The sequence below is a fragment of the Martes martes genome, assembly GCF_963455335.1.
Source record: "Martes martes genome assembly, chromosome: 16".
In the NCBI taxonomy this organism is placed as follows: domain Eukaryota; kingdom Metazoa; phylum Chordata; class Mammalia; order Carnivora; family Mustelidae; genus Martes; species Martes martes.
In genome coordinates, this window is record NC_137904.1 from 21368706 (window position 1) to 21380323 (window position 11618).

Genomic DNA, 11618 nt, shown 5'->3' on the forward strand with positions numbered 1-11618 from the left:
AATTCATTCAATGTTTGGCCCTTACTCTGCTGTCTGATCAGAAGCCTTTCTGCCGGTGTTCCTTGCAGACCACAGTGCTCCTGAGTAACAGGCGATGAGCTGTGAAGCGGTTCTAACAAATAATCAGGACTCTACTTGCCCTCCCTGGGCAAGGAGCCTGATGCGGGACTTGATACCAGGACCTGAGCCAAAGGCAGACGCTTAACTGGCTGAGTCACCCCCGTGCCCTTAAATAAATAAAATCTTTAAAAACAATAAAAATAAAAGCCCCAGAAGAGCTCCTCAGCCACGTTCTGTCCACACAAGGGATCCCAAATGATACCAAACATGGTGTTACATTCATGGAAATAAGAAACACCCCTCCTCTTTTTATTATTATTAGTAATCTCTACATTCAACATGGGGCTCAAACTCACAACCCTGAGATCAAGAGTCATATCCTCTACAAACTGAGCCAGCTGGGCACCCCAGAACCCCTCTCTTTCTAATTATCAGTCAGCAACATTCACCATTTCCTGGGACTTCCCTGCATATTTCCAGCAGTTCATGTCTTACTTTTCTGTCCTATGATCCCCCAATTACTGGTTTCATCAGGAAGGGGAAGGTGTTCTCAGTTTCGAAAGTTTGCTTGTCGTGAATGCTATGCTGGCAGGTATGAACAGTAATAACAACAAAAAAGCCCTGATTGACAGCATGTACTCACCTCTGTAATGTGAACATTCCCATCATGGCCAACTTCAAGCCACCAACATGATGTCACTGATCACGAAGCTGAGAAGAAATGCCAGCCGTATACCATTCCATAGCATTTCTCCCTTCCTTCCTTCTCTTCTCTTCATTTCTTTCTCTTTCTTTCTTTCCTTCCATCTTGATTTTACTTATTTGACACAGAGAGAGTATAAGCAGGGGGAGCAGCAGACAGAGGCAGAAGAAGCAGGCTCCCCATTGACCAGGGAACCCAATGTGGGGCTCGATCCCCGGACCCTGGATCATGACCTGAGCCAAAGGCAGATGCTCAACCAACTGAGCCACCTAGATGGCCCTTATTTTATTTTTTTTAAAACAAATAATTTGTCCTTTAAAAATTTTTTTAAAGTAATCCCTCCTCCTCTCTCTGCCTGCTTCTCTGCCTAGTTATGATCGCTGTCAAATAAATAAATAAAATCTTTAAAAAAAATAATAAAGGAATCTCTACCCCCAATGTAGGGCTCAAACTTGCAGCGCCAAGATCAAGAGTCATATGCTCTCCCGACTGAGCCAGCCAGGCACCCCCACCCCATTATACTTCTAATAAATCCCTCTTTTCGGTGGGAGCTGGCCAGAGTTGGTTTCTGTCGCTTACGATGAAGGTAGTATTTACTCTGTGGCTTAGAAAATCCTGATCAGAGATCAGAGGAGGCTCTTTCCTATCTGCTAGGCCAGAAGTTCATTAGTTGACTCCTTTTTTGTTTGTTATTTCTAACTTTTAGAACTTCAAGAGATAAGGATCAGTACAGGAAGTTTTTCAGAAGTCTCAATTTTCTGCCCTCAGTAATAAAGGAGTGATTGTTTATTAACAATCAAATTAACTACACTGCTTTTTCAGCCCTCCTCTAGAAAGGTTTATTTTGTTCCTTTTGCTTCGAAAATCCAAACAGTAGAGAACTCATCCTGCTTCTCTTAGAGGGGTGGACAGAGGGAGGTTCCTCATCAGACACGACTTGAACACTGCTTCCAAGAAGTGGGGTGACTTAACTCCCTTTTGAAAATCCGAGTGATTCAATAGAAACCGTTTCCAATATAAATGATTTTCAATCACAACTTTATTTGAGACACTGAAAACTATTACTATATAGATTAAGTATCATCAAGCAACAAGCCAGCAAAATGACTTAGGATTTGGAGAAAAATGTGTGAACTTTGCAAAAACACCTGGGATTTGATACGATCAGATCCACTCCCATTCAGCACCTACCCTCTGACGTCCTTCAAGTGACTCATCACTCAACACTCCCTTCAGAGGGTTCTACTTCCTACAACCTTCCCCACGAATCTATTTCATCTTTTTTATTATTATTCATTTGAGAGAGATACAGACACAGAGACAGAGAGAGCACGATCAGTGGGAGAGGCAGAGGGAGAGAGAGAAGCAGGCTCCCTGCTGAGCAGAGAGCCCAACATGGGGCTGGATCCCAGGACTTGGAGATCATGACCTGAGCCAAAGGCAAAGGCTTAGCCACCTGAGCCACTCGGGTGCCCCGAATCTAATTCTAATTAATTATCCTTAACTGTCCCTTGTTCTCTGTGACCCACTGTGATGCTCCCCCCGTAGCCTTGGGGTCAGGACAGACAACCTGGGGTGGGAAACCAAACTGTAACAGACTGTTGGACTCCAGGGCCGGAGAGAGTCCCTACACTACTGGGCAAAGTTCAGTCCAGGGAAACAGACACGGGAAACCACTTCTCACTTTCAGAACATGCTTGAAGAGGTTCAAGTTTTCCATCAGGTGAAACCCATTCCACTTAGGGAGGGAAATGAGTGGGTGGAGAGAGATACCAGACCAGTGTCTGTAACTGTTCTCTCTCCATCTATGATCCAGGCCAAGGATTCAAGGATGTTTCATAAAAGGCTCCTTCCTTCATGGATCTTGGCCATGTGGAATTTCTTCACGTGCTGACCTGGATCTCATCTGAACTCTAACGCAGAACCTTCCTTTGGGGATTGATTATTGCCTCTAAGTAGTTCCATGTGATAATTATTCAGACCAATCCTTGCTTTCCGAGGCCACCCTACCTGGGACTTGCCGGGGGCGGGGGCAGGTCCTACTTTCTCTCAGATCCAACTGGGGCTCTTTTTTTTTTTTTTTTAAGATTTTATTTATTTATTTGACAGAGAGCACAAGTAGGCAGAGAGAGAGAGAGAGAGGAAGGGAAGCAGGCTCCCCGCTGAACAGAGAGCCCGATGTGGGGCTCGATTCCAGGACCCTGGGATCATGACCTGAGCTGAAGGCAGAGGCCCCAACCCACTGAGCCACCCAGGCGCCCCCCAACTGGGGCTCTTAAGACCTCGGCATAAATCAGAGCCCTGGGTCCCTCATTCGTCTGAAAGGAAAGGAAGGGTGGTTGGGAGGGCGTGTTGAGTTAGAAGTGCTTATGGGAAACGTCTGGTTCTTGTGTTCATGAGAAAGGTCTGAGCTGGAGATAAAGATTTCAGATCGTTACTGCATTGGAGATGGAGTAGAAGCCACGAGGATGAGTTGCTCAGGGAGAATGAGCCGTGTGAGAAGAGAGTAAAGGATGAAGCCCTGAGAGGACCAACAAGAAAAGGCCAGGCAGAGGTGCCTGCAAAGGAGACAGGGTACCTAGCTGTGGTAAGAATAGGAGACACTCCACCAAAAATATGAAGAAACTTCAGACAAGGAGGAAGGAGTCAACAGTGTCAAACGCAGTGGAGAAGTCTAGTAAAATGAGGTCTGAATTAGATTCAGCAACTGGGAAGTCCTGGGGGACCTTTGCACCAGCTCATTCAGGCCTGGTGCGAGCAGTGTTGGCAGGCACAGAGAATCCGGTACTGGCTAGGCTCACCACCTGTTTCCATTTATGTTGTTTTTTAGCTAAAACACCCAAATACATTGCTAGTCTGGAGCAATGCAATAGCTTGGGATCTCCTTTAAAAACTATGCAAGGGGCGCCTGGGTGGCTCAGTGGGTTAAAGCCTCTGCCTTCGCCTCAGGTCGTGGTCTCAGGGCCCTGGGATCCAGACCCGCATCGGGCTCTGTGCTCAGCGGGCTGCCTGTTCCCCCCCCCCCCTCTGCCTGCTTGTGATCTCTGTCAAATAAATTAAAAAAAAAAAAGTCTTTAAAAAAAAAAAGATGTCTCTAAGATTAAAAAAAATAAAAACTGTGCAAATGTCTCTCTGGGTTCATATAGAGTATTGTCTTACAGTTTACCTTTAGGTTCTGAGTCTACAAGCTGGTGAACACTTGCATTTCACGTAACGTAAACCTGGCGTTCCAGGGCAATGCTAGTCCCACATCACCAGTCCCTCTGACTGCAAAGATTGGCTGGAGTACCAGCCCCAGCCCTTGCGCTCTCCATCCCGCCATTCGGCTCAACCTCCTACGCCGTCCCTGCCTTTTCCTACATTTGGCTAGCTTCGCTCGTTTGCTCACTCATTTGTTGGGCCCCTTGTCTCTCCTCAAAGGTGTAATTGTCAAACAAAACATATACCGCGTACATCTAACCATGCTTCCACGTTTACTTACAAAGCACCTTCCACCACTGACCTCTGTAAGGAATGCTTAAGCTGGAAGGGCCGCGGGGAGGCGCGTGCGCCCCCTGCCGCAGTCCCGGAGCGCTGCAGCCCCGCGGACGCGCCCCCGCTCCCCGCCGCCTCCCGCGGTCGGGCGCCCCCGAGGAGGCCGCGAGGCCAGAGCCCGCGCAAAGCCTCCTGGGAAATGGCTGGACGGCCAGTCCCTGTACTCACCGCGCCGCATCCCCGGAGAAAACGGCGCTTTCTGGTGACTCTAAATCTTGATGCTACCCAAGCCTGATTCAGTATTCGCAAGAGGCTTTGGGGGAACGTGAGACCTCTTTCGCCGGATGCATGAGCGGACTTTGCTGCCGCAGTTTCTTGACTTGCTCGTTGTGGCGAATCTGCCGTTGCGACACGGTGGCTAGGCGTGCAGAGCCCTAACGTGAGGCTTGCGGAATCTGCTGCGGGAAGAAGAACGCCAGGGTTTCTGCGGCAGCTGCAGTCATGGCGGCGACTGCGCCCAGCGTGGGGGGCTCCGCGCCTGAGGCGCCGGGTTCCGCCGAAGCCCCGCTGCAGTACAGCCTTCTTCTGCAATACCTGGTGGGCGACAAGCGTCAGCCCCGGGTCCTGGAGCCCAGTAGCCTGGGCGGGATCCCGAGCCCGACCAAGAGTGAGGAACAGAAGATGATCGAGAAGGCGATGGAAAGCTGCGCCTTCAAGGCAGCGCTGGCCTGCGTGGGAGGTGAGGCAAGACTGGGGGTGGGGGGCGTTGGGAGGCTGAGGGCTTGGACGGCAGTGGGGTCCTCTGCCAAAACCACGCGCCTGGGAGGCGAGGAGCCTGTGGACCTGGATCTCGACTGCACCCCTGCCTCGATGCGTGAACTCGAGTAACCCTTCTCTAGGCCCTGAGGTTGGTTATAAAATGGTCGACTCCATTCATTCATTGATTCGCTTTTAAATAAGCATTCTTTTAAACAAATTGTTACAAGTAACCATCACGTGCTCGGTGGCGAGGCAAGGTAAGAGACCAGAGCCTGGTTCTCATGAAGCTAAAATTTTAATATATACAGAAGCGAGAGTGTTGGGAAGGAGCCTGGCAGGAAGGTGGGACATAGGTGCAAACAGCAGGGGACAGCAGGTGCAAACGTCTGCCAGGAACCGGCTTCAGGTTTGAAAAACAAATGCCAGTGTGGCCAGTGTGATCAGATGGCGGTGAACATATGGGGGAAAGAAGTCTGGAGCCCCCCCTGCTCCCCCTTTTTAAACGTTTGAAGGTTTAAATGTTTGAATGTAGGGTGTCCATCTTGTGAAGAGGTTGGCCACATTTGCAGATGAATTGAAATCTCATTGAGAATGAAAGACAGTCAAGAAACTAATATGGTGAGTGCAGATGTGAAGTGTAGTAGAAAGGAAAGAGGGGTTTTTTTTTGGTTTGGGGAAGGCTACGGGGGGTGAGACTGCCCCTGTATCTTGAAGGATTGAGAGAATGGGGGTAGCCCTTTCAAATTGGGGGTGGAGTTGGGGATTTGGGCTTTTTGCCTTTAGGCATTAGGGCAGTAATTGGTGCATGTGATGATCCCGCACGGAGTGTGGCGAGGGAAAGAAAAGTCTGTGGATAAGGAATTGGCTAAACTGAACCTCGGTGAGGCCTGGGCTGGGTCTTTGTTCATCATTATGCCTCACACTAATAAGTTGCTTACATATTTGTTGAAATGATGAATAAGTCTTTGTAATGCTCCAGAGTGGAAGTGGTAAAGGTTTTAGACTAGGATATTTGTGAACATAGGTTTGTAGGGGGGGAGCAAATCAGCCGTCAGAAATGCCCTTGAGGTTTGGAGCTGGAGTGACTGAAAAGGAGCCATAAGTAAGAAAGTCTGGAGGGAAGGTGTCCATGATTTCATTAAACATATATTGACTTTGAGGTGATGAGAAGACATCTAAATGGAAATGTCCAGCAGGCTCAGGAAGTTGGGGCAGCAGTGTGTGGTTTGCCTTTTGGTATCTTTGTGACTTTATGGAAGTTACTTAACCTCCCTGAGCCTCAGCCGCTTCAGCTACAGAATGGAGACATTAATAGTATCAACATCACAGGACTATTGTAAAGAATAAAAGAAGCTGTGCCTATAAAGCATCAGTAACCGGCGCATGGTAGTCACTGAATGACTGTTGTCAATGTCACCATTGTCAAGGGAGTGATTTGCAAAGTTGCTAGCTGAATGTATGAGTATAGACAGAGAGCAGAAGGTTAAAGATTGAATCCTGAGGAATGTCAGAAAATGAGAGGCAAAAAAAAAAGGAAAAGAAAAAGAAAATCAAAGGAGGCTGGGGTATCTGGGTGGCTCAGTCGGTTAAGCATCTGCCTTTGGCTCAGGTCATGATCCCAGGGTTCTGGAATCGAGCCCAGCATTGGGCTCCCCGCTCAGCAGGCAGCCTGCTTCTCCCTGTCCTCCCATGCTCGTGCTCCCTATCGCTGTCTGTGTCTTTCTCTCAAATAAATAAATGAAATCTTCCAAGAAAAAAAAAGAAAAGAAAAGAAAAGAAAGGAGGAAGAAATCCGAAGGAAGATAGAGAAGCTGTCAGCAAGATAGTTCCTGGCTTGTGTGATGTGGAAACCAGGTAACTGGAGGGTCTGAGTGTTAAGGTGGAGTTGGAGGGGTAGGTAGGGGTGTCCTCTTTGCTGGTGGCCATCCAAAATGTGCTATTTGAGTATGATGACCTCGTTACACTACCCCAGAAAACATGCCAAAGAAATCTTCATTTCTGTGTTTGTTTTTAGGATTTGTCTTGGGAGGTGCCTTTGGGGTCTTCACTGCCGGCATTGATACCAATGTGGGCTTTGACCCTAAGGATCCTTACCGTACACCGACAGCAAAAGAAGTTCTTAAAGACATGGGACAGAGAGGAATGTCCTACGCCAAAAATTTTGCCATTGTGGGCGCCATGTTTTCTTGCACTGAGTGTTTGGTAGAATCTGTAAGTGTGTCTGCCTTCTGAAAAAGCCTTGCCTGTACCATCTTACGAATTCCTTTTTTTTTTTTTTTTTTTTAAGTTTTTATTTATTTGACATAGAGAGGGAGAACAAGCAGGGGAAGAGGCAGGGAGAGGGAGAAGCAAGCTCCCTGTTGAGCAGACAGCCCCATGCAGAACTCCATCCCAGGACCCTGGGATCATGACCTGAGCTGAAGGCAGAGGCTTTAACCCACTGAGCCACCCAGCCCCCACCCCATCTTATGACTTCTAATGAGAAATGTTCATTTGAAAGCAGATCATAAATGTCTGATACTTGGTAGACTGAATTTTCATTAAATAGCCCCTAAGGTAAACTTTTTGGGCATTTATTGCCTTTATTTAGACTTGCATTATTTTTTACTTCTCTTTGTAGGCTAGAAGTTGGTTAATTATTTTATTTTGTAAGTTTTTAAAAATTCTAGTTAGCATACAGTGTAATATTAGTTTCAACTGTACAATACTGTGATCCCCTACTTCCATACAATACCCTGTGATCATCACACAAGTGCCCTCCTTAATCCCCATCATCTATTTCACCCATCCCCCTCATCCACTTCCCTTCTAGTCACCATCGGTTTGTTCTCTATAGTTAAGAGTCTGTTGCTTGGTTTGCCCTTCCCTCTCTTTTTTCCCTTTGCCCATTTGTTTTGTTAATTAAATTCCACATGAATGAAATCATACGGTATTTGTTTTTCTGTGACTGACTTATTTTGCTTAGCTCCATCCATGATGTCTCAGATGGCAAGATTTCGTTCTTTTTTATGGCCTGAGTAATATTCCCGTGTGTGTATATATCTTTATCACATCTTTATCCATTTGTAAATAGATGGAAACTTGGCCGTTTTCATAATTTGGCTATAAACATTAGGATGCATGTATCCCTCTGAATTGGTATATTTGGTTTTTTTGGGTAAATACCTAGCAGTGTGATTGCTGGATTGTATGGTAGAGTTCTATTTTTTTTTTTTAAGATTTTATTTTTAAGTAATTGCTATACCCAACGTGGGGCTCAAACTCCTAACCCTGAGCTCAAGAGACACACACTCTACAACTGAGCCAGCCAGGCGCCCCAGGAGTTCTATTTTTAACTTTCTGAGGAGCCTCCATACTTCTTCCAGAGTGATTATACCAGTTCATATTCCCACCAGCAGTGCAATGGGGTTCCTCTTTCTCCATGTCCTCCCCGACACCTGTTGTTTATTATGTCTTTAGCCATTCTGACAGGCGTGAGGTGGTAGCTCATTTAGTTTTGATTTGCGCTTCCCTGGTGCTGAGTGACGTTGAGCATGTTTTCATGTGTCTGTTCCAAGCTGGTGAATGATTTTGACCTTGAGACTTATTGGGGAACCAGAGAAGAGATCTGGATTACTTCTCAAGTGCTGAAACTTGGTTTCAGCACTCTGGTACCACCTGCAGGAAGCACCCATGAACACATTCAAATTTTAGGAACTATATTTTGGAAAGCAAAAAGGATTAGGTTTCCTTTGGGGAGGGACTGAATTAGCCAGCTAGAAACCCTTTTTTTTTTTCCCTTAATCATCTTGTGTGGCTTGTTTCTTTGGCTCTAAACTGCACTTCTCCGCCCACAGTACCGGGGAAAATCAGATTGGAAGAACAGTGTCATTAGTGGCTGCATCACTGGAGGAGCCATTGGTTTCAGAGGTTAGTAAACAACTCTCGCATGGTTTTCTTTGTGGCCTTGGACAGCGTGCAGTAGCTGACGTTTCCAAACACATGAGTGTTCCAGGGACAGCCCAAGGCATATGTGGACACTTGATACTCTTCTAAGTAAATCACGTTTACTTCCACATTAACTTAATTTTGGAAACTTCTAGTATCTAGTCGGGGTTTTTCATTGTTGGCATCACTGGCATTGTGGACCACATAAATCTTTGCTGGAGGGAGAGTGGGGCTTTCCTGTGCGTTGTGGGATGTTCAGCAGTATCCCTGGCCACTTACCCACTAGAAGCTGGTGGCATCCCTTCGTTGCGAAAATCGAAAGTGTCTCTAGACATTGGCAAATTCCCCTAGGGGATGGAATCACCCATGGCTGAGAACCACAGAAAGATCTAGATTTTAGAAAAAAGAACTGCCCTCACATTGAAATGGTGGGAAGAGCTTCCTCCCAGTAAGGAATTCCACACGTATATTGATCTGTAGGTTAGGACAGAAGCATGGCTAGGTCTCGTTCAGCCCCGGAAAGCCCATTGATCCAAATGGCAGGCGCTGCTGAACTCTCAGGTCCGTGCATTTCAAGTAGTTCAGAAATTTTTTTTTAATACTATACAATTATCAGTATAAGTTCTGTGGTAATGTCTTTCTGCAGTTAAGGATTCTTAAACTTCTACCCCCTGAAAGCCCGATAGGAGTATTCTGGAAGTGTCCGGTTATCAGCAGTAAACAACAAAGAAAACAGTTCTCTGCACTTCTGTCAGCGTGTCCATCAGGAGTGCGGTCTGGAGGGGGCCATCTGGGTGGCTCAGTTGGTTGAGTGTGTCTGCCTTTGGCTCAGGTTGTGATCCCGGGGTCCTGGGATCTAGCTCCGCGTTGGGCTCCCTGCTCCGTGGGGAGCCTGCTTCTCCCCCTGCCTCTCTCCCTGCTGGTGCTTTCTTTCCCTGTCTCTCAAATTAAAAAAAAAAAAAAAAAAAAAGGATGCGGTGCGGGGTGTCAGTGACCTGACTCTCCTCCTGGTGGCCATTGCTAGGCCACTCTCCCTCTGCCGTGCCCTGATTTACCCAGAACAAATAGCCTGTTTTCTCCTCCTCAGAGAGACAGGATGATTTGCTGTCATTAAAAGCTGCTTCTCCTCAGATAGGCACTTGTGATTTATAGAGTAACTTTTCCTTTGGTCCTCCCATCGCTCAGCTCTGTCAGGGACATTGAGAAGCTCAGCTCCCTCCAGGATTGCTTTGATCACCTTCCCAGGAATTTATTTCATAAACAAATCAGGGTTAACAGGCCATATGCTTTCACTTGCTTCCAAGGGCTGGTTCTCTTAACCAGTTTCCTGCCTGTAAGGGGCTATTTTGTGAAACTGGAAATCGTCATCTTTTGGAATGAGAAAAGTTAATGTACAGCTAGATAAAGCCCACTGGTGTAGACTGTGGACACGGCTTCCTGGAAGTCTTACACATCCCGTGGCTCGGCTGACTGACTTAGAAGCTTGACACGGGCGTCCCTGTCGCCGTGGTCAGGCAGACTTCTGAAGGCAGCCTGGCTCAGTGTCTGTCCCCGCAGGTAACGTCATTTCTGTTTACTTCACAGCGGGCTTAAAGGCCGGGCTCCTTGGGTGTGGCGGTTTTGCTGCTTTCTCTGCTGCCATTGATTATTACCTCCGGTGAGAGAGCCTGCCTCCAGGGAAGGACACTGCCAGCCCAGCATCAGAGCTGCTCCGTGGGGGCCGCACTCTGTCCACTGCAGGGCACTCACTTCAGAGACTGCAGACTTTTTCCCTCAGACCGCTGGTGTCATGAGGGAGCCACCTGGCTGCTGCCTGCTTCCGCCTCCAAGGAGCCACATGCTCTGTTCCTGGGGTGGGCAATGTGCCGCGCCAGCCTCTCTCTGAGGCAGATCAGCAGTGTGCTGACTGGTAGGGATTAAGCTCCCCAAAGGTTCCGTCCTGCCCATAGCTGGCCTGCAGGCGGCTCGGGGTGGTGGGACCAGAGGGGACTGAACTCGTACCAGCAGGCTCGTCTGCTTTGGAACTCCGCGCGGTCAGCCATGTCACATGGCAGGGCAGAGTAAATTTACACCACCTGACCCATTATGTCATTTTGTGGTCTGCTGTCTTTGTTTAAAAAAATTAGATTACAGTTTAAAAGGTTGGTTAGTTTTGGGGGGGGGGGAAGGGAACAGCGACAGAGTAAGTCTTTAGAGCCACCCCAGGAGCCAGTGGTCCTGTCTCCCCTCTTCCACTTCCCATTACGAACAATAAAGGCCGTTCATACCATAAAATAAATGAATCAGTAAAGGGTTGGTTGATTTTTATTTTCAGATTCCACGAGTCCCAAAAGTGGTGCCAGGTGGCCCAAAGATTGGACATCTGGAGGGAGAGTGAGAAAGCTCCTGTGAAGTGTGGGAATGTTCGATTCTCGGGGTGTGCAGAGTAGTGTTCCTCTGACACTGTTCTTTCAGCCAGGGCCTGCCCTGCAAGCAGCCCAGCTGGGCCATGTCCTGGGATACGTTGAAATTCCATGCATAGGCCCTGGTCTCTTCTAAAAACCCTGCTGTGGGCTGGCTGATGGGAATGCCTGCGGTCCTGGCCATACTGGTTTTAGGCTCTGACCGCTGGACCAGGCCCAGCTCAAGGACACGGCATGCGGAGTCCTGCTGTGGTCCTCCTGGTGGGTCCCTGAGCAGCGGCTGGTGAAGATCA

The 11618-nt window shown here is 47.8% G+C and overlaps 1 protein-coding gene across 1 annotated transcript; it reads left to right on the plus strand.

The window, feature by feature from the left end:
* The first annotated feature begins 4417 nt into the window (after nt 1-4417).
* Nucleotides 4418-11216, plus strand: TIMM22 (translocase of inner mitochondrial membrane 22). Its single transcript, XM_080826222.1, has 4 exons — nt 4418-4976; nt 7011-7207; nt 8833-8905; nt 10508-11216. The coding sequence occupies exons 1-4, from the start codon at nt 4739-4741 to the stop codon at nt 10582-10584; spliced, it is 585 nt and encodes a 194-aa protein (XP_080682348.1). The 5' UTR covers nt 4418-4738; the 3' UTR covers nt 10585-11216.
* The last annotated feature ends 402 nt before the right edge of the window (nt 11217-11618 follow it).

Excerpts from the sequence above, each read along its gene's own strand:
- TIMM22 (XM_080826222.1), top strand. The coding sequence starts at position 4,739 with ATGGCGGCGACTGCGCCCAGCGTGGGGGGCTCCGCGCCTGAGGCGCCG. Across the intron at positions 4,977-7,010 it reads AGCGCTGGCCTGCGTGGGAG|GATTTGTCTTGGGAGGTGCC; the intron begins GTGAGGCAAGAC and ends GTTTGTTTTTAG. Across the intron at positions 7,208-8,832 it reads CTGAGTGTTTGGTAGAATCT|TACCGGGGAAAATCAGATTG; the intron begins GTAAGTGTGTCT and ends CTCCGCCCACAG.